The 25,760-nt window shown below is 43.3% G+C and overlaps 1 protein-coding gene across 2 annotated transcripts in view; it reads left to right on the top strand.

Moving 5' to 3' along the window:
• The first annotated feature begins 3,076 nt into the window (after positions 1-3,076).
• The window catches only part of LOC112253995 (transmembrane protein 163), a 46,782-nt gene continuing 24,098 nt past the window's right edge, over positions 3,077-25,760 (top strand). The window contains exons 1-4 of one of the 2 annotated variants that reach the window (XM_024426189.2): positions 3,077-3,480; positions 4,938-5,057; positions 23,432-23,475; positions 24,368-24,459. In XM_024426189.2, the coding sequence (XP_024281957.1) occupies positions 4,955-5,057; positions 23,432-23,475; positions 24,368-24,459 (239 nt within the window). In that variant the 5' untranslated portion in view covers positions 3,077-3,480; positions 4,938-4,954. Of the gene's footprint in view, positions 3,638-4,937; positions 5,058-23,431; positions 23,476-24,367; positions 24,460-25,760 lie in introns of both variants that reach the window. The other variant, XM_024426188.2, reaches the window with a different exon arrangement.

The raw sequence follows: 25,760 nt of genomic DNA, 5'->3' as shown, positions 1-25,760 counted from the left end.
AAAACTTTAAGCATCAGCTGTCAAAGCAGCCTACCGATCACTGTACCTGTACATCGCCAATCTGTACATAGCACACCCAACTACCTCATCCCCATTTTATTACTTACCCTCTTGCTCTTTTGCACAGAGTGGCATGGAGAGAGATGACTCAAGTAGCAAAGTAAACTATACAAATGTACATTACACATGGCGTATCACATTTAACAAACCAAAACATTAAAATACCGGTATAGAAGGTCAAGTAAAAACCCAAACCAGTCCCTGCATAAATACCGGTATATCATAAAATATGGTATACCGCCCAGCCCTAGCTAGAAGCCCAAGCAGCTGCTGAACTGTGACATGCGGATCAACCACTTCAGGGCAGGCTACAAGAAAGATCTGATAACCAACAAAGAAGCATTCCTCTTCCAGAGGTTAGTGCGGGGTAAAAAAGAATGTCTGTGGGAATGAGTGTACTGTATGTTTTATCTTGGACCTTTGCAGTATTTTTAATATGTATAATAACAAAGTGTGATTCAGGTGAATGGTATTGCTTGCTGCAAGCTTTTCAAACATTTAAAATGATTTTCAATCTATAAAAATAAAGTGTGACTGCCAAGTCTAGCCTAGCAGCATACAGTAGGCCTAACAATCTCACATTAAAGGGATAGTGCAATATTTTGTCAATCAAGCCCTTTTTTCTACTTACCCAGAGTCAGATGAACCCATGGACACCGCAACACATGATACGTATTACACATGATATGTATGTCTCACAAATGCAATTTCGATTCAATACAACCTTATTTACAGCTTTAATCTTTATATGTGTGCACTGCTTTGCCTATTCATGTTCACTTTCTCTTTAATAAATAAATAAGTCATTCATTTATAAAGCTAGAACTTGTAATTTCATTGTGAGCCGTTATTCCCCAATTTCAGCGTAAATCTAATGTCAGTAATTTGATTTTGTGTGCGTTTCTTTCGATTCGACTGTAAGCCAACATGTTTTAGAACCAGTTGTGAATATTTTGTTAATTGTGGACAAACCTGCGAAAGAGAGATGAACTACAGACAAGTTATAACAGCTATTCCTTCTGTTCCTAGACACTGACAATACATATACCCACATATAGTAAAAACCTTTCAGTATAGAACACTGTGTGTTATGAACATGATCACAACATCATTTTGCTTTGAATTTTTTTTTTTTTCAATAAGGACGCTTTTACACTTCCTGTTAAGGGTGAGACAGCATATCCACAGAGCAAGGGGAATGATGATGCAGGGTCATAGGTCGTGTTGTGTCGCTTCAATGCTATCGGGCCTGCTTGAACACTAGAGGGTATTTTATTTTCTCTCAGTTATATTGTCTACGGTGTGTTTATAATCGTAGCAAAATTGAAAGAATAGGGCAATATATGGAAAATAATACAGTACAAATGAAAGCACTTTATTTCTCCCCAAAAAATTCACCTTGTGCTGTAATAGTTGCAATATTCCACATAGGGGCAGGCTGTACCTTACAGTAAGTAACCTTTCCGTCTGCGCCACTGACTTACGGTGCATTCGGGAAAGTTTTCAGGCCCCTTGGCTTTTTCCACATTTTGTTACGTTACAGCCTTATTCTAAAATGGATAAAATCAAGTAAATTCCTCATCAATACCCCATAATAACAAAGCAAAAACAGGTTTTTAGAAAATTTTGCACATTTATTACAAATAAAAAACAGAAATACCTTATTTACATAAGTATTCAGACCTTTTGCTATGAAACTTGAAATTGAGCTCAGATGCATGCTGTTTCCATTTATCATCCTTGAGATGTTTCTACAACTTGATTGGAGTCGATCTGTGGTCGTCTGGAGGAAACCTGGCACCATTCCTACGGTGAAGCATGGTGTTGTCAGCATCCTATTGTGGGGATGTTTTTCAGCAGCAGGGACTGGGAACCTGGTCAAGATCAAGGGAAAGATGAACAAAGCAAAGTACAGAGAGATCCTTGATGAAAACCTACTCCAGAGCACTCAAGACCTCAGACTAGGGTGAAGGTTCACCTTCCAACAGGATAACGACCCTAAGCACACAGTCAAGACAACACAGGAGTGGCTTTGGGACAAGTCTCTGAATGTCCTTGAGTGGCCCAGCCAAATCCTGGACTTAAACCTGATCAAACATCTCTGGAGAGACCTGAAAATAGCTGTGCAGTGATGCTCCCCATCCAACCTAACAGAGCTTGAGAGGATCTGCACAGAAGAATGGGAGAAACTCCCCAAATACAGGTGTGCCAAACTCGAGGCTGTAATCGCTGCCTAAGTTTACTCAACAAAGTACTGAGTAAAGGGTCTGAATACTTATGTAAATGTGCTATTTCCGTTTTTGCTTTATCGTTATGGGTTATTGTGTGTAGATTGATGAGGCGGGAAAAAAAACAATTGAATCAATTTTAGAATAAGGCTGCAATGTAACAAAATGCAGAAAAAGTGAAGGGGTCTGAATACTTCCCGAATGCACCGTATATAGGTCGGCAATCAAAGAGATTCAAGCGTGCAGTTTTTAGTCTTGATCTTTGAGCAAAACCACATAACATTCCAGCATTCAAGCCATAGCGTTATAGTCTATTATAGTGGGGAAAGTAGATAGCTAGATATAGGCCAATAGTTTAAGGACAGTGATCTGAGCTATTCTACGGCTACTTCATCCATTGCCACTTTAGTGCACTATTATTGAATGGCATTCCTCTAGTCACTTGGAATGTGAAAAATCACTTTACAAATAGGATATTTATGTTAGCAAGAAGCTGTTTACCTGAGAGTGATTTACAACCCAATGCCCCATACTGTCCAGGCATAATAATATACATACTATGTTTGTCTACATCTACATTAGTTCATGTGCAGGAACACTCCATAGACTGATGTAGGCCACTAAATCAATATTTAGAAATAGAAAAATATGTTTGTCCATGGCATTGATAAAATAGTTACAAGCCACAAAGCACAAATATTTCTCATTGAATGTGTTTGTTTTCCTTTAATATTCTTCTGAGACTATTTGGAATCGCCTACTGTGCGCCAGTGAAATTCGATGCTGTCTCGAGAACCACCTGGGACAGATGTTGTTCATTACGCGCAGCGGAGTCGAACCGGGAACTGTTGTAGCGTGGCAAACATGTCTACAGTCTCCAGTGTTCACTGATAAGCAGACTTGACATGGACATGGGTACGGATTCCACACAACCCAGAGGCCTCGTTAAATAAACCAGATTCGTAATTAGAGTCCTCTTGCTGCTGTCTTCGCACTCGACTTCGAATTCATGACTGGCATGGGGGCACGGTATTGATGCGCTCGATATTGCGCTCAGATCTACAGAAGCCCACTCCGCCGGCCGCAGCTCAACGCTTGAGGACGGAACTTCGCGCGTTGGTGTGAGACTTTTGGAGTTGCCTAATTGGAACCGCAATTTAGAGCAATGACGGACTCTACAGCCTCAGACCCGGTGAGCACCATCCCGGATCCAACTATTGTTGATCCGTCGACTGTGAACGGCCAGTTCGACCCGACAGATCAACAGCCACCCAAAAGAGCAAATCAGGGGGAACCTAAATTCAAGATGGACCAGGAGATGAAGATTAGCGATAGCGTGGAGGGGCAAGGTAGGCCGATAACTATGAGAAATCAAACAAAAATAGAATACGCCTGCTATTTAAACGTAGACTAGGCTACTTTAGCCTAGAGTGCGTCTGAATTGTGACATATGTGCGCCTTCATTGGATAATATCGCAATATTATTCATCCTTTTCAAGGAAGTTTTTTAAAATAAATGCTTTGTGTACTAGAAATTATTGCAGTCCACTAACACAATATAATAGTCTGTCGATAGTACAAAGTAAGCCAACATTCTATGTACGTTTAGTATTTTTTTCTTTTAGCAGAAATATCTCAACAAACTAAACTGTCAGTTACTCTGAACGTACCTCTGAACGCTTATGGGCTACTCCCAGCACGTTTCCAGACTTGTGATTATACGTTATAAGTAGTCTCTTTAAGCAGACTGGAGACCTGGAATATTTTTGGTTTAAACTTCACTTGAAGGGGGTATATTAAGGCAGCCATAACACATTTGTTAAGTTTTACACTGACAGACAAACCGCTTGATAATATCAGGGCACTATCTCCATCACCGATCCTACACATCTAAGGAATACATCTCTGAGATAATTGTATCAATGACCATTATAGTATAACCTACATGCTGGTACTCTGTTCAGCCGACTCTAAAATAAAAATAATGTCCACGCCCTCTAGCTCTTATATGCAACTCACCTTATTCAAAACACATTTTAGAGGACTATGTGTGTATTTATTATGCTGATTCTGTTGCAAAATGTTTAGTCTGTTTCAAAACATTTCGCAACAGAAACCGTTTACTCCAAACTGAAAAAGTTTTGTAACGAAAAAGAGGGTTTCTATTGGACAAATTCAGGTAGGTCCCTCCCCGTTTATGCCGTCTTTTTCTGTTTGCTTCCAATTGGTTCTTAAACTGTAAAATGGTTTCTTGTTGCTAGATGTAGTGAATAAATCTCAGGCTCTTGAGGTTGCAGTCGGTAGGACTCAGCTCGTGACCAACTTGATTTCATGTCTAGAAGATTCAATTTCTTGATGGCCCACAGTGCCTCATCATTATCACTATTGTGAGACAGTAGTTTACTGTGTAACCCTACACTATTATCACACCTGTGCCAGTCCTCACACCTCTGGGTTTTCAGTAGTCTACAATACAAGGATCCTTCAAATTTGTGTATTGCTTCATTTTTCTTTGTTACAGAAACCAGGAAGCTTCATAGCATGTAGATAATCTTAAATCTATTGTAGGCAATGGACAAACAATTATGATGTGATTGATAAAAGCATCAAGAATCTCACCCTTGCTTAATATCGTGTTGCTTTTGACAGGCTTGCTCGAGAGCAGCATGAGGCTGAAGCCCCACGAAGCTCAAAGCTACCGCAAGAAAGCATTGTGGGTCTCCTGGGTTTCCATCTTTGTGACGCTGATCCTGGCAGTAGCAGCTTTCAGTGAGTATACATTTCTTCATTCTCTTGTTCTCTCTGAGGGATGAGGGAATAAACCTGGCCCCAGATCTGTTTCTGCTGCCTTGCCAACTCTGGTGAGTTGATAAGACAGCACAAACAGATCTGTGACCAGGCTTTGAGGCAATGTCTTCCTGGTGATGATTTTTTAAATGCGACAGTTCCCAATAGACTCTGATGAACTTGTCAATTTTGCAAATCTTATGACTATAGATAGCACGCCACATGGGTGCATCTACTCTAACACATAACATACAGTACACATACCATACTGCACATGTTTACTAAACATACACTACCTGGCCAAAACTATGTGGGCACCCCTTCAAATTAGTGTATTTGACTATTTCAGCCACACTAGTTGCTGACAGGTGTATAAAATCGAGCACACAGCCATTAAATCTCCATAGACAAACATTGGCAGTAGAATGGGGCTTATGAAGAGCTCAGTGACTTTCAACATGACACCGTCATAGGATGCCACCTTTCCAACAAGTCAGTTGGTCAAATCTGTGCCCTGCTAGATCTGCCCCGGTCAACTGTAAGTGCTGTTATTGTGAAGTGGAAGTCTGGTTCATCCTTTGGAGCAATTTCCAAACGCCTGAAGGTACCACGTTCATTTGTACAAACAAAAGTACGCAAGTATAAACACCATGGACCCATGCAGCCCACGCTCAGGAAGGAGATACGTTCTGTCACCTAGAGCTGAACGTACTTGGTCCGAAAAGTGCTAATCAATCCCAGAACAACAGCAAAGAACCTTGTGAAGATGCTGGATTAAACAGGTACAAAAATATTTATATCCACAGTAAAACAAGTCCTATATCAACATAACCTGAAAGGCCGCTCAGCAAGGAAGAAGCCACTGCTCCAAAACTGCCATAAAAAAGCCAGACTACGGTTTGCAACTGCACATTGGGACAAAGATCGTAGTTTTTGAAGAAATATCCTCTGGTCTGATGAAACAAAAATAGAACTGTTTGGCCATAATGACCATCGTTATGTTTGGAGGAAAAAGGGGGAGGCTTGCAAGCCGAAGAACACCATCCCAACCGTGAAGCACGGGGTAGCGGCATCATGTTGTAGGGGTGCTTTTCTGCAGGAGGGACTGGTGCACTTCACAAAAAAGATGGCATCATGAGGAGGAAATTATGCGGATATACAGTGCCTTGCGAAAGTATTCGGCCCCCTTGAACTTTGCAACCTTTTGCCACATTTCAGGCTTCAAACATAAAGATATAAAACTGTATTTTTTTGTGAAGAATCAACAACAAGTGGGACACAATCATGAAGTGGAACGACATTTATTGGATATTTCAAACTTTTTTAACAAATCAAAAACTGAAAAATTGGGCGTGCAAAATTATTCAGCCCCTTTACTTTCAGTGCAGCAAACTCTCTCCAGAAGTTCAGTGAGGATCTCTGAATGATCCAATGTTGACCTAAATGACTAATGATGATAAATACAATCCACCTGTGTGTAATCAAGTCTCCGTATAAATGCACCTGCACTGTGATAGTCTCAGAGTTCCGTTAAAAGCGCAGAGAGCCTCATGAAGAACAAGGAACACACCAGGCATGTCCGAGATACTGTTGTGAAGAAGTTTAAAGCCGGATTTGGATACAAAAAGATTTCCCAAGCTTTAAACATCCCAAGGAGCACTGTGCAAGCGATAATATTGAAATGGAAGGAGTATCAGACCACTGCAAATCTACCAAGACCTGGCCGTCCCTCTAAACTTTCAGCTCATACAAGGAGAATACTGATCAGAGATGCAGCCAAGAGCCCCATGATCACTCTGGATGAACTGCAGAGATCTACAACTGAGGTGGGAGACTCTGTCCATAGGACAACAATCAGTCGTATATTGCACAAATCTGGCCTTTATGGAAGAGTGGCAAGAAGAAAGCCATTTCTTAAAGATATCCATAAAAAGTGTTGTTTAAAGTTTGCCTCAAGCCACCTGGGAGACACACCAAACATGTGGAAGAAGGTGCTCTGGTCAGATGAAACCAAAATTGAACTTTTTGGCAACAATGCAAAACGTTATGTTTGGCATAAAAGCAACCCTGCTCATCACCCTGAACACACCATCCCCAATGTCAAACATGGTGGTGGCAGCATCATGGTTTGGGCCTGCTTTTCTTCAGCAGGGACAGGGAAGATGGTTAAAATTGATGGGAAGATGGATGGAGCCAAATACAGGACCATTCTGGAAGAAAACCTGATGGAGTCTGCAAAAGACCTGAGACTGGGACGGAGATTTGTCTTCCAACAAGACAATGATCCAAAACATAAAGCAAAATCTACAATGGAATGGTTCAAAAATAAACATATCCAGGTGTTAGAATGGCCAAGTCAAAGTCCAGACCTGAATCCAATCGAGAATCTGTGGAAAGAACTGAAAACTGCTGTTCACAAATGCTCTCCATCCAACCTCACTGAGCTCGAGCTGTTTTGCAAGGAGGAATGGGAAAAAATGTCAGTCTCTCGATGTGCAAAACTGATAGAGACATACCCCAAGCGACTTACAGCTGTAATCGCAGCAAAAGGTGGCGCTACAAAGTATTAACTTAAGGGGGCTGAATAATCTTACACGCCCAATTTTTCAGTTTTTGATTTGTTAAAAAAGTTTGAAATATCCAATAAATGTCGTTCCACTTCATGATTGTGTCCCACTTGTTGTTGATTCTTCACAAAAAATACAGTTTTATATCTTTATGTTTGAAGCCTGAAATGTGGCAAAAGGTCGCAAAGTTCAAGGGGACCGAATACTTTCGCAAGGCACTGTATTGAAGCAACATCTCAAGACATCAGTCAGGAAGTTAAAGCTTGGTTGCAAATAGTTCTTCCAAATGTACAATGACCCAAAGCATACTTCCAAAGTTGTGGCAAAAAGGCTTAAGGCCAACAAAGTCAAGGTATTGGAGTGACCATCACAAAGCCCTGACCTCAATCCCATAGAAAATCTGTGGGCAGAACTGAAAAAGCATGTGCGAGCAAGGAGACCTACAAAACCTGACTCAGTTACACCAGCTCTGTCAGGAGGAATGGGCCAAAATTCACCCAACGTATTGTGGGAAGCTTGTGGAAGGCTACCTGAAATGTTTGACCCAAGTTAAACAATTTAAAGGAAACACTACCAAATACTAATTGACTGTATGCAAACTTCTGACCCACTGGGAATGTGATGAAATAAATAAAAGCTGAAATAAATAATTCTCTCTACTATTATTCTGACATTTCACAGTCTTAAAATGAAGTGGTGATCCTAACTGACCTAAAACAGGGAATTTTTACTAGGATTAAATGTCAGGAATTGTGAAAACTGAGTTTAAATGTATTTGGCTAAGGTGTATATAAACCTCCGACTTCAACTGCACATCATCTGTGAGGTGGACATATTGACAATAAAGCAAACAAACAAAGCATGTTGGAATAGTTATTGAAAAGCTCAGATTTCTCTGTATTGTATTAGAATACAGTAACTTCTATAGCTCTCACGAGCTCTTTTTTGTGTGATATAGCTCCACAAGACTTCTTCAGGATGGGACCCATGTGGATAAGATGACTCATGTTGTACTTTGGGGTTGCAGGGTGGAATCAGTATGGAATTAGATTTCATTTCGGCCAGTGTATGAACCTCAACCCCTCTTATAAGTCGATCAAGTCATGACTTTTCAAATTTGACTGAGAGAGCTTTTTTTGTCATTTGCACTTTTTTGGGGGGGTCGACAATCCGCCATGGCTGATTTTTAGAGTCCTGCTATATTGTCACCCTAGGTTTTAGTTGCAGTTGGATTTCCCAGATGCAGTAGGTACTAGGTACTAGGTTCACTGTAGGTGTTCAGGTTTACCGCATAAGGTTGGTAAACAGGATTTGACCTTATTCCATGTCTTTAAATTATTTTGTCTTTTCATTTGTGATATATTCAACAAATACAAATGGTTCCAGTGATACGTGAAAATGCAGCAGTGAATAGTGAATACAAAACACTAACTTTCTATTGGCCAAGCGTCTCCATTCATCTCTGTATGAGTAAAGTGAAGATTCAGCAGCCGAGAAGAAGTTGCTGCTTTTCTGCTGACTGGAAACAGATCTGGGAACAGATCAAAGTGGAGCCATATTCAGCAGCAATATTCAGGTGGAGTTTCAAACTCAAGGTTGCAAGGGCCATGTCCCAAATGCCCCCTCTTCCCTATATAGTGCACTACTTTTGACCAGGGCCCATATAGGGCTCTGGTCAAAGATAGTGCACTATATAGGGAAGAGGGAATAAGGTGCCATTCAGGACACAGATAAGGTTTGATACTTAGCCAAGGCTGTGAAGAATATAAATAGCGAAGACTGAAGCCTTGATCAAAGGATGTGTGCCTGTCTTGCCTAGAGTTATGCTTGTTATCTATAGCTAACAGTACATTATAATACTGACATATTTGTGCCAAGCAGAGAGTCATCAAGTCCCATTTTTATTCTTTGGAATGGCTCGTCCGGGTATCAATCCTCCAACCTTCCAATCTCAGGTGGATCATCTAACCACAAGTCCACTGAGTTGGAGAAAGATACAGCCATTGTAAAAAGTGATCTGCTTGCACACTGATATCTCATTACCCTGAAATCAACCTGCCCCTCAAGAGAGAAACAGAGAAGGCAACAAGCCCGTGTTCAATCACCTCCTCCATGCAGTGTCAGTGTGGAATGAGAAATAGGAATTCAATTTATAATAGTTCTACAAGCTCTTGGTTTAGCCACAGTGGTATGGGATTATGGGGACACACAATTGTTGTTATAGTATTGGATTAATCTGGTCTGTAATTGTGTTTTCCACTGCAGAGTTTCCTGTTTCTAAATGAGCAGCACATTTCCTGTTCTGATGAGGGCAGCAGTCCTTCCTCCTTTTTCTCTGCCAGTGTGTGTGTGGTGGAAGTTCTTTACTTTTAACACCTCTCTCTCTCTCTCTCTCTCTCTGTCTGTCTGTCTGTCTGTCTGTCTGTCTGTCTGTCTGTCTGTCTGTCTGTCTGTCTGTCTGTCTGTCTGTCTGTCTGTCTGTCTGTCTGTCTGTCTGTCTGTCTGTCTGTCTGTCTGTCTGTCTGTCTGTCTCTCGGCAGTTTAAAAAAAACCTCTCTCTCTCCCGGCAGGTAAAAAAAAAACCCTCGCTCTTTCTTTCTCTCTCTCACTCTTTCTCCCTGCTTAATAAACAATGCTTATTAGTACATGATGTTCAGTTCATAGCATGAACCAAGAACCTGCAATACATGACTTCAATACATTTAGGGGCTTTTACAACCCAGCATTGTAAATATACTGTACATAGGTGGAATCCCAAATGGCACCCTATTCCCTATGTAGTGCACTACCTTTGACCAGAGCCCATATACGGAACAGGGTGACATTTGGGATGCAGACATACAGTATTTGTCAAACATTTGGACACACCTACTCATTCAAGGGTTGTCACGCGGGACTGGGTGTGTGAGGTAAGAATCAGGCGCAGAGGGCAGAGAGTTCCAAAGGGAAAAGTGCACTTTAATATGGCACCAAAATACAATGCACAAAACACAGGGCGCGAGAAATACTGACCAACCCAAAACACAGGGTACACGGTCCTGAGCACGAACACACCACGTAATATAAAATCAATCCCGCACAAAACAAGGGTGGGTTTACTAGGCTTAAATAAGGAAGCACATCAGGAAAACAGAATTAGACACAGGTGCAACTAATAAGACAAAACAAACAGAAAAAGGAAAAGGGATCGGTGGCGACTAGTAGGCCGGTGACGACGACCGCCGAGCACCGCCCGAACAGGCAGGGGAGCCAACTTCGGCAGAAGTCGTGACAAGGGTTTTCATTATTTTTACTATTTTCTATATTGTAGAATAATAGTGAAGACTCCAAAACTATGAATTAACACATACTGTATAGAATCATGTGTTAACCAAAAAAAAGTGTTAAACAAATCAAAATATATTTCATATTTGAGATTCTTCAAAGGAGCCACCCTTTGACTTGAGAGCTTTGCACATTCTTGGCATTCTCTCCAAACTTTTGACTGGTACTGTACATTAACCACATACACACACCCCTTCGCAGTTCTGATTTCAATGAAAGCAAATATTGATTGAAGACATTGCGTTATCGCACCAGTTGTGTAGGTTAAGCAAATAACGTTTTTTGACATCGAGGATAAATGGGATTAAATGGCTCTGCTACCCTTTATGGAATGTTCTGTGTAATCCAAAAACACAGAGGTTTTGGTGTGTACCGTGTCATCTTCTTCAGTGTGTATGTTCTGCGTAAGAAAAGTGACTGATTGGCTATTACGGGTATCTGGGACCTGGGGTCTTTCTCTATACGGTAGATGTCTACCAGAATGATGGCTACTGGGGTATGCAAACAGGAAGACATTAGCATTAGGGAAACTGTTGCAACCAGCTCTGGTTTTGGTGCGAATTCTCAGTGACGCGTGCAGTTGCACATGTACATTTGACTTGGGTCATATAGATTCCTTGCTGCCCAGATCAATAGGCCAATAGATGTGTGCTTGTGTGTTGTACAAGGTGATCAACGTGGGAAGCACAGCTAGCTTACTTGTGTGTGTTATTTAATTGTCCCCTGCTTGCTTTATGTGATTTCAAAGATACTCGAACACAATTAAATCACACCACGGAAATTGCATTTTCTAAGCTGTTTGTCATCTCTGACAGGTTTTTAGGGGGAAAGGGGAAGGGAGGAAGATGTGCACATGTGAAAACGTGCACCAGCCTGGCTGTGATGTAGGAACTAGGGACAAAAATGTCCCAGATACTTCACATCTTCCTCAGGATACAATTAACAAGCGCTCAGTGGCAGGTTGTCGGCTCTTAAATGGCAGATTCATTCGCATCCATTTGAGGCCAGTCGATGCATGGAGGCCCTTTTACTCTCTCTCTCTCCCCCCTAATGTGTGTGTGTGTGTGTGTGTGTGTGTGTGTGTGTGTGTGTGTGTCAACTTTCTCAACTCTGACTGATGACTGTTGTTGACAAGGTGGATTTCTCCACTCCTGTTCCAGGTGAATCTGCTGTTTCTCTCTTCCTTCCTGCCCCCTCATTCTTTGGATGTCATGGCATAATCAGGTTCCACAGTTGCCATGTTTGTGTGTGTGCACTTTTTGAAAATGTGTTGCGCTTGTTGGATTTCACTAAATAATACCTTTTAGAATTTCAATAGCTTTTCGTTGGTTTGCTTCACAAATACCTTTTTTTCCCCCCTTTGACTGCTTTTTTGGGTGACCTGAATGTCAATTTCACAACATACTCGACACATCACATTACCCAACACAGGGCTTAGTGAAATACCACATGTCACCATGCTGTCTGTTTGCTGTGTTTTGAGTGGGAGTGCCCTACCGGTCTAGGTGGTGGCTGAGCGATGGATGCCAGGGCACACAGCCCCGAGGCAGACCCTGAGTACAGATCACATCGCTCTGTGCACCCTGGAGAGAGACGGAGAAAGCCACATACAGAGATATGCACAGACGCACGCACATGCAGTTATGCATGCATGCACGCACATGCACACGCACACCCACACCCACAGAGACAACCACCCACACACACCCACAATTAAGATGTAATTGAGATGCTACATAAGAATTTCAAGGCCAAATGCACGGAAAAACCCCCCCAGAAAGGAACAATCTAAACGAGAGAGGGGGAGAGAGGGAGAGATGCAACACATATTCATGCATTCAGAACTGTGCGTCTCTATAAGCTGGAGCGCAAGCCCCCAAAGAGTCTGCAGTCTAAAAATAAGAGCAGCAGGAGGTGCATGTGGAGAAACCGAGAGAGAGAGAGCGGGAGAGGGAGGGGTGCTCTCCCTTCTCTGTTCTCACATGAACAGCAGGAGCAGGCAGAGGGAGGAAGGGATGAAAGGAGATTGGGAGGGAGGCTCAGAGTAGCGGGTGTGGGGGCATGGAGTTGACTGAGTGATGATTGTCTTCTGCCATGTCCACTTCACCTACCTGCCCTTGGATGGAAAGGCTGGGGGGGGCGTTGTGACTGGAGTGCAAGATGGGTTGAGTTTTTACTTTTGGGAGGTGGAGGTTGTGTGGTTCATTGTGCTTTGTGTCGCATGACATAAAACGTAGTATATCCTCATACATGGGCAGGTTGTTGGAGGTTGTATGCAGACACTCCAGATTTGAAGCAAGGCTTTGAAAACATTGTTTTACACATCTCTGTGTAGGCTAGGTAAGGGCCTGTGGAATGTCTGCGCTTGTCCCAGCTAAATCTATGCACATCACGCACTCACGCAGAAACGCACGCACTCATTATTAAACCACGTATAATGTGCTGTATTTCTGTAAATCACAATACAATTTCACATAGTTCGCCAGTGCAGTTTTAGAATCGTGCTGACCAAGCAAGCATTAAACCACACCAGTAAACAAATATACAAATAAAATTGTAATATTATAGTATACTATGGAATATTACAGGGAAAACAGATCTGCGGTTATATTACCCTCTGATAGTAAAGAGTGTAGTAAACTGCATTTCAACTGATTAACCTGCTCTCAATTGCTCCACCACTGATAGAGATGCAGCTGGCACACTGACACTGCTGTACATAGGTTAAGCTTAATGCTATTGGGGTAAACGCAATGGCATTGGCCCCAACACAACAGTGGCGTGTATTCATTGATGGCAAGCGAAGCCAGGCTTCCCTCAAAAATGTACCAATTAAAAAATAAAAAACATATATTAATAATTTTTCGTCTCTGTTTTTCATAAATTTCCTTCAATTGAGAGGCTGAATGTATCTCCCCGGAGAAAGCATCCAAGCGAGCAAAACAGCGCCCCTCTGTCTCTCTAATGTGTAGGCCGTCTATCTGATGCTGTCTGGTCCAAACGAGTGTGACATTGTTGCCGCCCGTAGCATTGAATGCAAGGAAAGCCAGCCACCATTTGGCCTCCCTTGATCATTTTTTCAATAAAATCATTGCCAGTCAGCGTTGAGCTAAAGTGAGTGAGCTCAACTGTGAATGTCCTCCTGGCGCAAACAAAAAATACGTGTCAAGGGAAGCCAGTTTGGATTTGGCTTCACACCAATCACATCAAAATAAAACCAAACTTCATTGACAGAAAAAAATGGAATTGTTGCATCTTATTGTGTTGTTCTCTGGTGGCTAGCTAGCCAGCTAGCTAAAATGGTCCCTTTCCTAAATTAGCCATGGATGGAGGGATTTGGACTTGTGGTTTACTTAATTCTCCATACTGGACAATGATTATAATGATGATTCTGATCCAACCATTAATTCATACATTGTGCCCCTGGCCTGAGTGGATGGAAGTTCAATCTGTAGCTAAATGTAGTAGGCTAATGTTAACTAGCTGGCTCATCGTTGTCCATGAAAGGAAAACTAAAAGTGTGTAGCATTTCTAGGGTGAGTCAACATGTTTATTCTACTTACACACACACACACACACAGTACCATGGACAGCCACATCATATTCAGCTTACTTTGATTGGACACATTTTTTTGGTACCTTTTTAATTGTCACTGTATTAGACTAAGCATAGGTTATTTAAGGATGTTGATGTTGAAATGCTGCTGGAATAGTGGAGGCAGCCACTGTTTTCTTAGCGACTTGCGGCAACTCTCCGTGGTTCTAAATCAATAGTTGTTTAGTAGTCTGAAAATTCAGGAAACATTAACTTGATTGACCATGCTGTAGGTCATGAAACTGTTTGTTACATGCGATATGCTTTGTGGACAGATGTTTCTCTCTGGTTTTGTGATGAAACCAAGTTGCAGTTGAATTTATTCTGCCAGTCTGTTTTCTTATTGTCTCTGCCTTAGGCCTACAGTATATATCACAGTGGCAAGGCATATGAACTAACAGGTTATAGAGCAAACAAGGCATTGATCACAACACATAGGTTGTAATATTGCTTTCTTCATGCTTGGCTTCCCCAGTGATTTTACCCACGCACTGCTACTGCAACAACAGTCTGTCTGGGTAGCTTCTCTGTTCAGCGTATCTTCTGACACTGTCCCATATAGGATCTTTGAACATCAAAGGTTCCTTTCCATACCTAGGCAGAGCTGTTTTTAAAACTCTCTCCACTCCGGACATATTTCCTGTGTCTGTGAGATGGCGTTCTCTTGGACATTTTATTATTTGACATAATAAACCCATGTCACATGGGTATATCATAACACTTGCATATCATATTTTTGTCAGATCTGTGATCCCGAACCCAAGAATATGCTACAAAGGATTTGATCATTGTAATTGTCAGTGTCAGTGCAGACAGAGGATCTGACTGTGAGAATTGACACAGAAATGAAGTCATCTGGAGTGGCTGTGAGGAACCAATGACATCTGTCGTCTATGTTGTGGAAAGGGACTGACTTAGGTCTCCGGAGAGACAGAGAGAGTGACACATCTCCCATCTGCCCTGCTGTCTCTGTCACTCTGGGTGAACGGAGTAGATAGAGGCAGAGAGAGATTGAGGAAGAGAGTCACAGAGAGAGATTAGTGTTGATGTCACAAGTTGTGTGCTATAGCTTGGAAAGTAAACAAATGTGATATTATAAGGCTGTTTGTTTCCAACAATAGGACTGTTTTCTTCAATAATTAATTAATTAATTAATGTAACCTTAATTTAACCAGGTAGGCTAGTTGAGAACAAGTTCTAATTTACAAGTGCGACCTGGCCAAGATAAAGCAAAGCAGTTTGACACAGAGTTACACATGGAATAAACAAACATACAGTCAATAATACAGTAGAAAAAGTCTATATACAGTGTGTGCAAATGAGGTAGGATAAGGTAGGTAAGGCAATAAATACAGTGCCTTGCGAAAGTATTCAGCCCCCTTGAACTTTGCAACCTTTTGCCACATTTCAGGCTTCAAACATAAAGATATAAAACTGTATTTTTTTGTGAAGAATCAACAACAAGTGGGACACAATCATGAAGTGGAACGACATTTATTGGATATTTCAAACTTTTATAACAAATCAAAAACTGAAAAATTGGGCGTGCAAAATTATTCAGCCCCTTTACTTTCAGTGCAGCAAACTCTCTCCAGAAGTTCAGTGAGGATCTCTGAATTATCCAATGTTGACCTAAATGACTAATGATGATAAATACAATCCACCTGTGTGTAATCAAGTCTCCGTATAAATGCACCTGCACTGTGATAGTCTCAGAGGTCCGTTAAAAGCGCAGAGAGCATCATGAAGAACAAGGAACACACCAGGCAGGTCCGAGATACTGTTGTGAAGAAGTTTAAAGACGGATTTGGATACAAAAAGATTTCCCAAGCTTTAAACATACCAAGGAGCACTGTGCAAGCGATAGTATTGAAATGGAAGGAGTATCAGACCACTGCAAATCTACCAAGACCTGGCCGTCCCTCTAAACTTTCAGCTCATACAAGGAGAAGACTGATCAGAGATGCAGCCAAGAGGCCCATGATCACTCTGGATGAACTGCAGAGATCTACAGCTGAGGTGGGAGACTCTGTCCATAGGACAACAATCAGTCATATATTGCACAAATCTGGCCTTTATGGAAGAGTGGCAAGAAGAAAGCCATTTCTTAAAGATATCCATAAAAAGTGTTGTTTAAAGTTTGCCACAAGCCACCTGGGAGACACACCAAACATGTGGAAGATGTGGAAGAAGGTGCTCTGGTCAGATGAAACCAAAATTGAACTTTTTGGCAACAATGCAAAACGTTATGTTTGGCGTAAAAGCAACACAGCTCATCACCCTGAACACACCATCCCCACTGTCAAACATGGTGGTGGCAGCATCATGGTTTGGGCCTGCTTTTCTTCAGCAGGGACAGGGAAGATGGTTAAAATTGATGGGAAGATGGATGGAGCCAAATCCTGGACCATTCTGGAAGAAAACCTGATGGAGTCTGCAAAAGACCTGAGACTGGGACGGAGATTTGTCTTCCAACAAGACAATGATCCAAAACATAAAGCAAAATCTACAATGGAATGGTTCAAAAATAAACATATCCAGGTGTTAGAATGGCCAAGTCAAAGTCCAGACCTGAATCCAATCGAGAATCTGTGGAAAGAACTGAAAACTGCTGTTCACAAATGCTCTCCATCCAACCTCACTGAGCTCGAGCTGTTTTGCAAGGAGGAATGGGAAATAATGTCAGTCTCTCGATGTGCAAAACTGATAGAGACATACCCCAAGCGACTTACAGCTGTAATCGCAGCAAAAGGTGGCGCCACAAAGTATTAACTTAAGGGGGCTGAATAATTTTGCACGCCCAATTTTTCAGTTTTTGATTTGTTAAAAAAGTTTGAAATATCCAATAAATGTCGTTCCACTTCATGATTGTGTCCCACTTGTTGTTGATTCTTCACAAAAAAATACAGTTTTATATCTTTATGTTTGAAGCCTGAAATGTGGCAAAAGGTCGCAAAGTTCAAGGGGGCCGAATACTTTCGCAAGGCACTGTAGGCCATGGTGGCGAAGTAATTACAATATAGCAATTAAACACTGGAATGATAGATGCGCAGAAGATGAATGTGCAGTAGAGATACTGGGGTGCAAAGGAGCAAGATAAATAAATAAATACAGTATGGGGATGAGGTAGTTGGATGGGTTATTTACAGATGGGCTATGTATAGGTGATGAGGGAGATATGAGAACAAGATTAGGGAGATATGAGTCTCCAGCTTCTGTGATTTTTGCAGTTCATTCCAGTCATTGGCAGCAGAAAACTGGAAGGTAAGGCGGTCAAAGGAAGAATTGGCTTTGGGGAAGACCAGTGAGATATACCTGCTGGAGCGTGTGCTGTGGGTGGGTGCTGCTATGGTGACCAGCGAGCTGAGATAAGGCGGGGCTTTACCTAGCAGTGGGTTTGGGTTTAACTGCCAGTGGGTTTGGCGTGAAATGGAGTGCTCTTACATTTTTTCCCCTATCGAAAACAAGATGAATTGGTTAAACTAACTCCTCAACCTCATATACCACTGCCTGAGCCATTGAATTGCTAGCTTTCCGGTGGTGCAGCTGGTTATGGTGTGTCAATAAGGAAGTTACGTGTGTTTGTGAAACAAGGGGTGTTTCTTAATATGCTCCGAGCAAGCAAACTGGACCACGGAACGGCCGGAGTATGAGTCGTAATGAAGGTATTTGAAATGGAACACGGAGGGCAATTCTCAGATGTGTACTTCATTTGTACATATTTCGAAGTATGCATCGACGCAAGCTTCAACTGAAATATTCCCAGTATTGTTGACGTAGTATGACGCAACCACATAAAACAAACTACGCAAAATGTCCTGAAGTCAATGGCGGCTGGTTTTGAGTTGAAGTGAGAGAGCTCGGACATTGGAATGAAAAGTTGCCCGCTCACATCGCATGTGACGCCTGACTAACCATAATATGTTAACTTTGGTCTGTTTAACTGCATAGAATAACCTCTGTGCCTAGGCTGACGAAAAATGTGTAGCTAGCTAGCGACCCACACAGAATTTGTAGCTAACGCTGGCCATTTACCTTTCATAACAACATTTGTTTTAGGTCGTGTTTTTAACATGTAAAACTAGTTGGCCAGCTAGATGAATACAAATCACATGTAGCTGATAATTATGAGTGTTGCATTTTCTTTATGTACATTTTCATGCATTCTCCAAACTCTCGTCCTCACAAGATTGTACTCAAGAGAATGCCCTTGGAGAAAGAACTCGGAAGCGTGAGAGTGTGGAGCACGGTAGTATGCATATTGAGAAACACCCAGAGGATCAAACTCTGAACATCAGTGTGGGCTCTTGAGGAAGGAAGCGGTACTGTTACTCAAGCAGTGTGACACCGGTTACACCATGATACCTATGGGTAATGTGACAACCCTAAGATGGATGACTTTACTGTGCAGCGTTGGTTTAAGCCCTCCTCTCAAACCCTTTCTCTGAGACACTTGATCTGGCTTGACAAAGTGAGGAGAATTGATCTCTCCTGCCTTCATTGTAAACGACTGGTCACGAACCAGATCTGTCCTGTCACACGGAGACCCTAGCTGTGTCTGAAATGGCACCCTATTACTTATATAGTGACTTATGGGCCCTGTTCAGAAATAGTGCACTATATAGGGGAAAAGGTGTCATTTCGGGTGTAGTCCTTCTGTTCTAGGTGTGGCTGGTGTTCTGTCAGGGTGATATGCGTACGCGTCTCCCCACCGAGTGGCCAACTGCAACGTGCAGTGAATATATTCAGTAGCCTGTGTCCCTTGTAGCCCCGGTCTCCCCACCGAGTGGCCAACTGCAACGTGCAGTGAATATATTCAGTAGCCTGTGTCCCTTGTAGCCCCGGTCTCCCCACCGAGTGGCCAACTGCAACGTGCAGTGAATATATTCAGTAGCCTGTGTCCCTTGTAGCCCCGGTCTCCCCACCGAGTGGCCAACTGCAACGTGCAGTGAATATATTCAGTAGCCTGTGTCCCTTGTAGCCCCGGTCTCCCCACCGAATGGCCAACTGCGACGTGCAGTGAATATAGTCAGTAGCCTGTGTCCCTTGTAGCCCCGGTCTCCCCACTGAGTGGCCAACTGCGACGTGCAGTGAATATATTCAGTAGCCTATGTCCCTTGTAGCCCCGGTCTCCCCACTGAGTGGCCAACTGCAACGTGCAGTGAATATATTCAGTAGCCTGTGTCCCTTGTAGCCCCGGTCTCCCCACCGAGTGGCCAACTGCGACGTGCAGTGAATATATTCAGTAGCCTGTGTCCCTTGTAGCCCCGGTCTCCCCACCGAATGGCCAACTGCGACGTGCAGTGAATATAGTCAGTAGCCTGTGTCCCTTGTAGCCCCGGTCTCCCCACTGAGTGGCCAACTGCGACGTGCAGTGAATATATTCAGTAGCCTATGTCCCTTGTAGCCCCGGTCTCCCCACTGAGTGGCCAACTGCAACGTGCAGTGAATATATTCAGTAGCCTGTGTCCCTTGTAGCCCCGGTCTCCTCTATACTGCATAGGATGCGCTCATACAGTAAATGCACTGCTACTCACAAAAAGGTTTTAGCGATGTCAAGTTAAGATAATGCATGCATTTCATCAAATGCTCGCAGTCAAAGAACCAATAATACTGCCAGCCTCCTGCTGTTTTCCTGTGTTTGGTCCAAACTGCGTTCTCACCTGCAGCGAAATGCACCAATGGAAACAGACTGAGGCCACACGTTTTGAGCGAAAGATGTGCGTTGTTTGGTGCTCTCCCAAGTACAGATAGTATTCACACCAGTCCAAACGAACTGAACTAAGGGGGTAAACGCAACAGAGTTCGGAAAAACTGCTCCAAACCAATTTGGTGTGAAAGCCCCCTGGGTGTACTCTGATTTGGCCTTTCCACTACAGTACTATGTTATTTAAGAGACCAATAATGAAAAGGCTTTTATTATTCTGGGTCATGTTCATTATGCACCAAACAGAAGAAAATAGACTGAAACAGGGAGGGACTACCTGGACTTGTCCAATAAGAAATTATCATTTTCGTTTTTTCATATAAAAATGATTTTTGCTTGCGTGCCCTAATGAACAAGACCCAGGTATTCTCTTTCTGCAGTCCTCCTGGGGTGTAAAGCCCCCACCCATTTATCCTTCTAAACACAGTGACACACAGTGGGTGACAGACAGATCGTTCTGGGTCATCCCAGTCCATATGTGATATGCAGATGTCATCGCATGTGCAGCGTGTTTCTAGCTCCACAGTGCAGTAATACATAACAATACACACAAATAGAGAGAGAGAGAGAGAGAGAGAGACTGATAAAACACACAGGTGCAAAATCAAGGTGACTTACAAAGATGATGTAGTGACCACGACTAAAGAATGATTGTGGAATCTGAAAAGACACATTTCCCGAAAGCATGATGGTGTATTTACTACATGCACATGCTAACAGAAAGGAACGAGGTGGGAAGCTAACTAAGTGTGTCATTGAGGCAAAGTATGTATAAACAAAAAATCGGATCTCTTTAAGTTTATTTATTTAGGACCAATAGGCCTGGCATATTACCACTTTCGAGGAGCTTTCTGTTTTGATTGGGTTATTTTGCCTAAAAACTTTTAGGCCTACCTATCGAAAAATGTTAAAAACAACTTTGTGAGGCATTGGAATACCTTCCTGGTCTTTGTGGTTCAATCTGTGTTTGAAATTCACTGCTCGACTGAGGGACCATTACAGATAATTGTATGTGTGGGGTACAGAGATGAGGTAGTCATTCAAAAATCATGTTAAACACTATTATTGCACACAGAATGAGTCCATGCAACTTATTATGTGACTTGTTAAGCAAATGTTTACCCCTGAACTTATCTAGGCTTGTCATATAAAAGGGCTTGAGTACTTATTGTCCCAAGATATGCTGCTTACGCCAAATCCTGACTCTGCTATCAGCATGACACAACAGGAACTGGTATTTGTCAGACAAGGCAATGTTTTTCCACTCCTTAATTGTCCAGTGTTGGTCATCGTGTGCCCACTGGAGTGGCTTCTTCTTGTCTTTAGCTGATAGGAGTGGAACCCGGTGTGGTCGCCTGCTGCAATTAACCCGTCTGTGACAAGGATCGACGATTTGTACATTCCGAGATGCCATTCTGCACACCACTGTTGTACCGACTGCGCCATTATTTGTCTGTTTGTGGCCTGCCTGTTAGATTGCACAATTCTTGCCTTTCTACTTCGACCTCTCTCGTCAACGAGCTGACAGGACTGGCACTGACTGGATGTTTTTTGTTTGTCGCACCATTCTCGTGAAACCCTAGACACTGTCATGCGCGAAAAAGCCCAGGAGGGCGGCTGTTTCTGAGATACAGGAGCCGGCGCGACTGGCACCGACGAGCACCGGCGCTCATTAGTCGCTTAAGGTCACTCGTTTCGCCCATTCTAACCTTTAATCAAACAGTAATGGAATGCCTTTTTTAAATGTTTATAGCAAAGCCATGTACATAGGGCCGCGGTCTCTAAGGTGCAGGGTAGAGTACAGGATGCTCCCAATGGTGCATCTGTAGACGTATGTGAGGTCCTTAGGGGCTAAGCACATTTTTCTCCAGCCTCCTGAGGTTGAAGAGGCGCTGTTGTGCCTTCCCCCCCACACTGTCTGTATGGATGGACCATTTCAGGTTGTCGGTGATGTGCACGCCGAGGAACTTGACGTTTTCCCACCCTCTCCACTGCGCCCCTGTCAATGTGGATGGGGGCGTGCTCCCTCTGCTGTCTCCTGAAGTCCACGGTCAGCTCCTTGGTTTTGTTGGCGTTGAGGGACAGATTTATTTCCCTGGCACCACTCCGCCAGGTCCGTCACCTCCTCCCTCTAGGCTGTCTCGTCGTTGTTGGTAATCAGGCCTATCGCTTTTTTCCCCCCGTCGGCAAACTTGATGGTTGAGTTTGGAGACGTGTTTGACGTGCGAGATTGGAAGATTAGGAGTTGATGATCTAGAATCGTTGGATCGGGTCTCTTTTACTCAAAACAGCCTGAATAGGAAGCCTAGGCAGGCTACAACCCGGATGACAGCCAATTCCCTATATTATTCCCTATATTGCGCCCTATGGGCCCTGGTCAAAAGTAGTGCATTAAATAGGGAATAGGATGCCATTATTTTGGAAACCAAAGCCAGTAGTCATTAGCCTGGGCTGCGTTAGTATGAACGTTGCGTAGTCTTCAGTGCTGGGTAATCTCTCTTGGTTGGGGTTGGATGTGTTTTGAATTCCATGATTTCTCATTTCCTGAATATGGTAATCACTCTGGAGTTCAACGCTGGGTAGGGGGAGGGGGGTTGTAATGTAGCCTCAGGAACAATCTGCGTTACAAACAGCTGTATGTACACATTGGTGGGGTACTCAGTCCTGCTCACTGCTCGGTAATTAGAAGCAGCGGCCCCATTGCTTTCGAGGGCAAACTAGGGATTTTAACGCTGTGAACCTGACAATGGTGTGGATGCTGAGTGATAACACTACGTTTTATCTTACTACTCCACCTGCTGAGTAGAACAGTGTTGTAGTTGCGCTGTGTACGGCCTGGGTTTAAATACGTGGAGCATTTAATTGAGCCTGTCTGTTATTTTGGACTGCCGGGTGGGCGGGGTTTGCACTTTTGGGACTGTTCTATTGGTCCCAGTCCCAGGCAAGTTCAATCAAGCGCAGCTAAAGTAGTTAAAAGAAAAGAAATACTATTTGACTCCAGGGACTACCGGTAGGCTGGTTTCGAGCTAACCGGCTGCCAGTGTTTGGTAAGCAACGGTTATTCTCAAGTCATTCACAACAGTACACTGATAGAAATGCATTTCATGAATGAATGTTCTTCATGTATCGTAAAACTTGTGTTTCTCTTGTTTCTCCCCCCCAGCGGTTTCCTTCATGAGACACAGTGCCTCGGCTTTCGGATTCGCTGTAGGTACTTTTAAAATGTATTTGAATGAATCTACTACTGAGTGCTAAAGGGCAGATGTCATTACTAACACGTTACAGTCAGTGTGTTTTGAGGGGTCAGTTTGAGCAAGGCACAGGATCACTGATCTTTTTTTGTTTTTTGTGTTGAATTTTTTTCCCCTTTTTCTCCCCAATTTCGTGGTATCCAATTGTTTTTAGTAGCTACTATCTTGTCTCATCGCTACAACTCCCGTACGGGCTCGGGAGAGACGAAGGTTGAAAGCCATGCGTCCTCCGATACACAACCCAGCCAAGCCGCACTGCTTCTTAACACAGCGCGCATCCAACCCGGAAGTCAGCCGCACCAATGTGTCGGGGGAAACACCGTGCACCTGGCAACCTTGGTTAGCGTGCACTGCGCCCGGCCCGCCACAGGAGTCGCTGGTGCGTGATGAGACAAGGATATCCCTACCGGCCAAACCCTCCCTAACCCGAACAATGCTAGGCCAATTGTGCGTCGTCCCACGGGCGCGAACCCAGAGTCTCTGGTGGCACTGCGCCACCCGGGAGGCCCCCAGGATCACTGATCTTGATCACGTGAAGAGTAGTAGCTCTAGCTAGTTATTTGGGGTGCAAGGTGATTCGTAGACAAATTATTCTGCGCAGACCAACTGCAATGTAGTCAATCTCAAAAACACACATTGGTTCCACAAGGGCCTGGCCATATCGAGTCCTGCTAACCTTCGGAGTCTAAGTTTGTAATTTAGGCTAGATTGGCATTGACTTTTGAGTTATTGGGATGAGGATAACTGAAGGGTACAATCATTTAAGTGACCCCCCCCATCCCTCATGGGTTTCTGTTGAATAGCTGGTCAGTGTTGTCGTTGATGTTGTTGTTGTTTACCCTCTGCAGTTTGATGCCGCCCTGGACGTGCTGTCCTCCATCATCGTGGTGTGGCGCTATAGTAACGCCGCCGCCGTTCACTCTGCACACAGGGAGTACATGTGAGTAGATGTATCACCTCCATATTTATCATATTTGTTGTTTTTGATGACCAGCAAAACTATATAAAGCCTAGAAATGATACTGTATTCTAGCACTATGTTGTCTCTTCAGCACACTCTAAGCTCTCTTAAGCAAAATCGCTGCAGTCATTACAATGCATTTCATTCTTTGGGACTGTAATGTGCAGTATTAGAACCCCAGCATTGTCTCTCATCCCCCTTACTCGCATTTTCATGTGTGAAATTGCCAGGCACCATCCGCTGCAGTCTCAGGGGATGCTTTTGTGAATGCAGATCGCCATGGAGACTCTGGTGTATAAGCCTATAGCCTGGTTAAACCAGATTGAATGCTGCTTTAATGATGAAACAGTGGTGAGTTTAGCATTCATTCTGGTTTAACCAGCCTAACCGGCATTACAGCAGCAGATTGACAGCCTCTGGTTTACTGTAGAAGCCTATAGGCTCATATTAGCCTGGATAAACGAGCTTGAATGCTGCTTTTACCATTGTGAGGGCAGCATTCAATCTGGTTTAACCAGGCTAATATGAGCCTTCAGTTATACCGGTGAACACCTCTTTGGTCCAGAATCCTAATTGGAAGGTTTGTGTTACCCAGCAGCTAGTAATTGGCCTCTCCTAGGTGTGTGTTGTGGGGGGTGAATGTGTGTGTGTTTGTGTGTATGTGTGATCCCTCAGGGGAGAGGCCTTGTAAGGCACTAGGCCACCAGACAATTAAATTACCAGGTCTGTAGACGAATGAACGAGCAGCATGAATTTTACAGCAAGTTTTTCTTCCACTGTAATTGGGGGAATATTGTTGTATTCGTCAGCTGACATGACACATGGAGCAGGAGAGAAAGGGTAGACGCACACTGGATGACTCTGCGTGTGTGCGTGCGTGTGCGTGCGTCCTCAGCCTGGTCAACCACAGTTCTGCCAAGTCCGATCAAGACCTTGCATCTTTGATGTCAAAACTAAATTGACTGTCTTGCGATGTTTGAGGAAAATCAAACTTGCAAATGTGCTTGATGCCAATTGCCTTGAGTCGATGAGTCCCCCCAAAAAAGGGACTTTTCTAAGCAGCGGGATTATAGCCCAATGAAGATCAAGTCCGTTGTGAGGGAGAGTCTCTGTTGTTGAGCTTTACACAGCCCGAGGAGGTCTCTCACACACAGAGCTCTGGGTCTCTCTCGGTCTCCCCCGCTGCACCACTGAAATCATTCCTACATGGCTTCTCTCCTCTCGCTCTACTTTGTGTTGCCTAGCTACCTTCCGATTTGGACCAAGGGGGCTGGGTGCTG

Source organism: Oncorhynchus tshawytscha, linkage group LG07, assembly GCF_018296145.1.
Source record: "Oncorhynchus tshawytscha isolate Ot180627B linkage group LG07, Otsh_v2.0, whole genome shotgun sequence".
Taxonomy (NCBI): Eukaryota; Metazoa; Chordata; class Actinopteri; order Salmoniformes; family Salmonidae; genus Oncorhynchus; species Oncorhynchus tshawytscha.
Note: the sequence above shows the minus strand (reverse complement) of the source record. Positions and strands in the feature narration are given on the sequence as shown.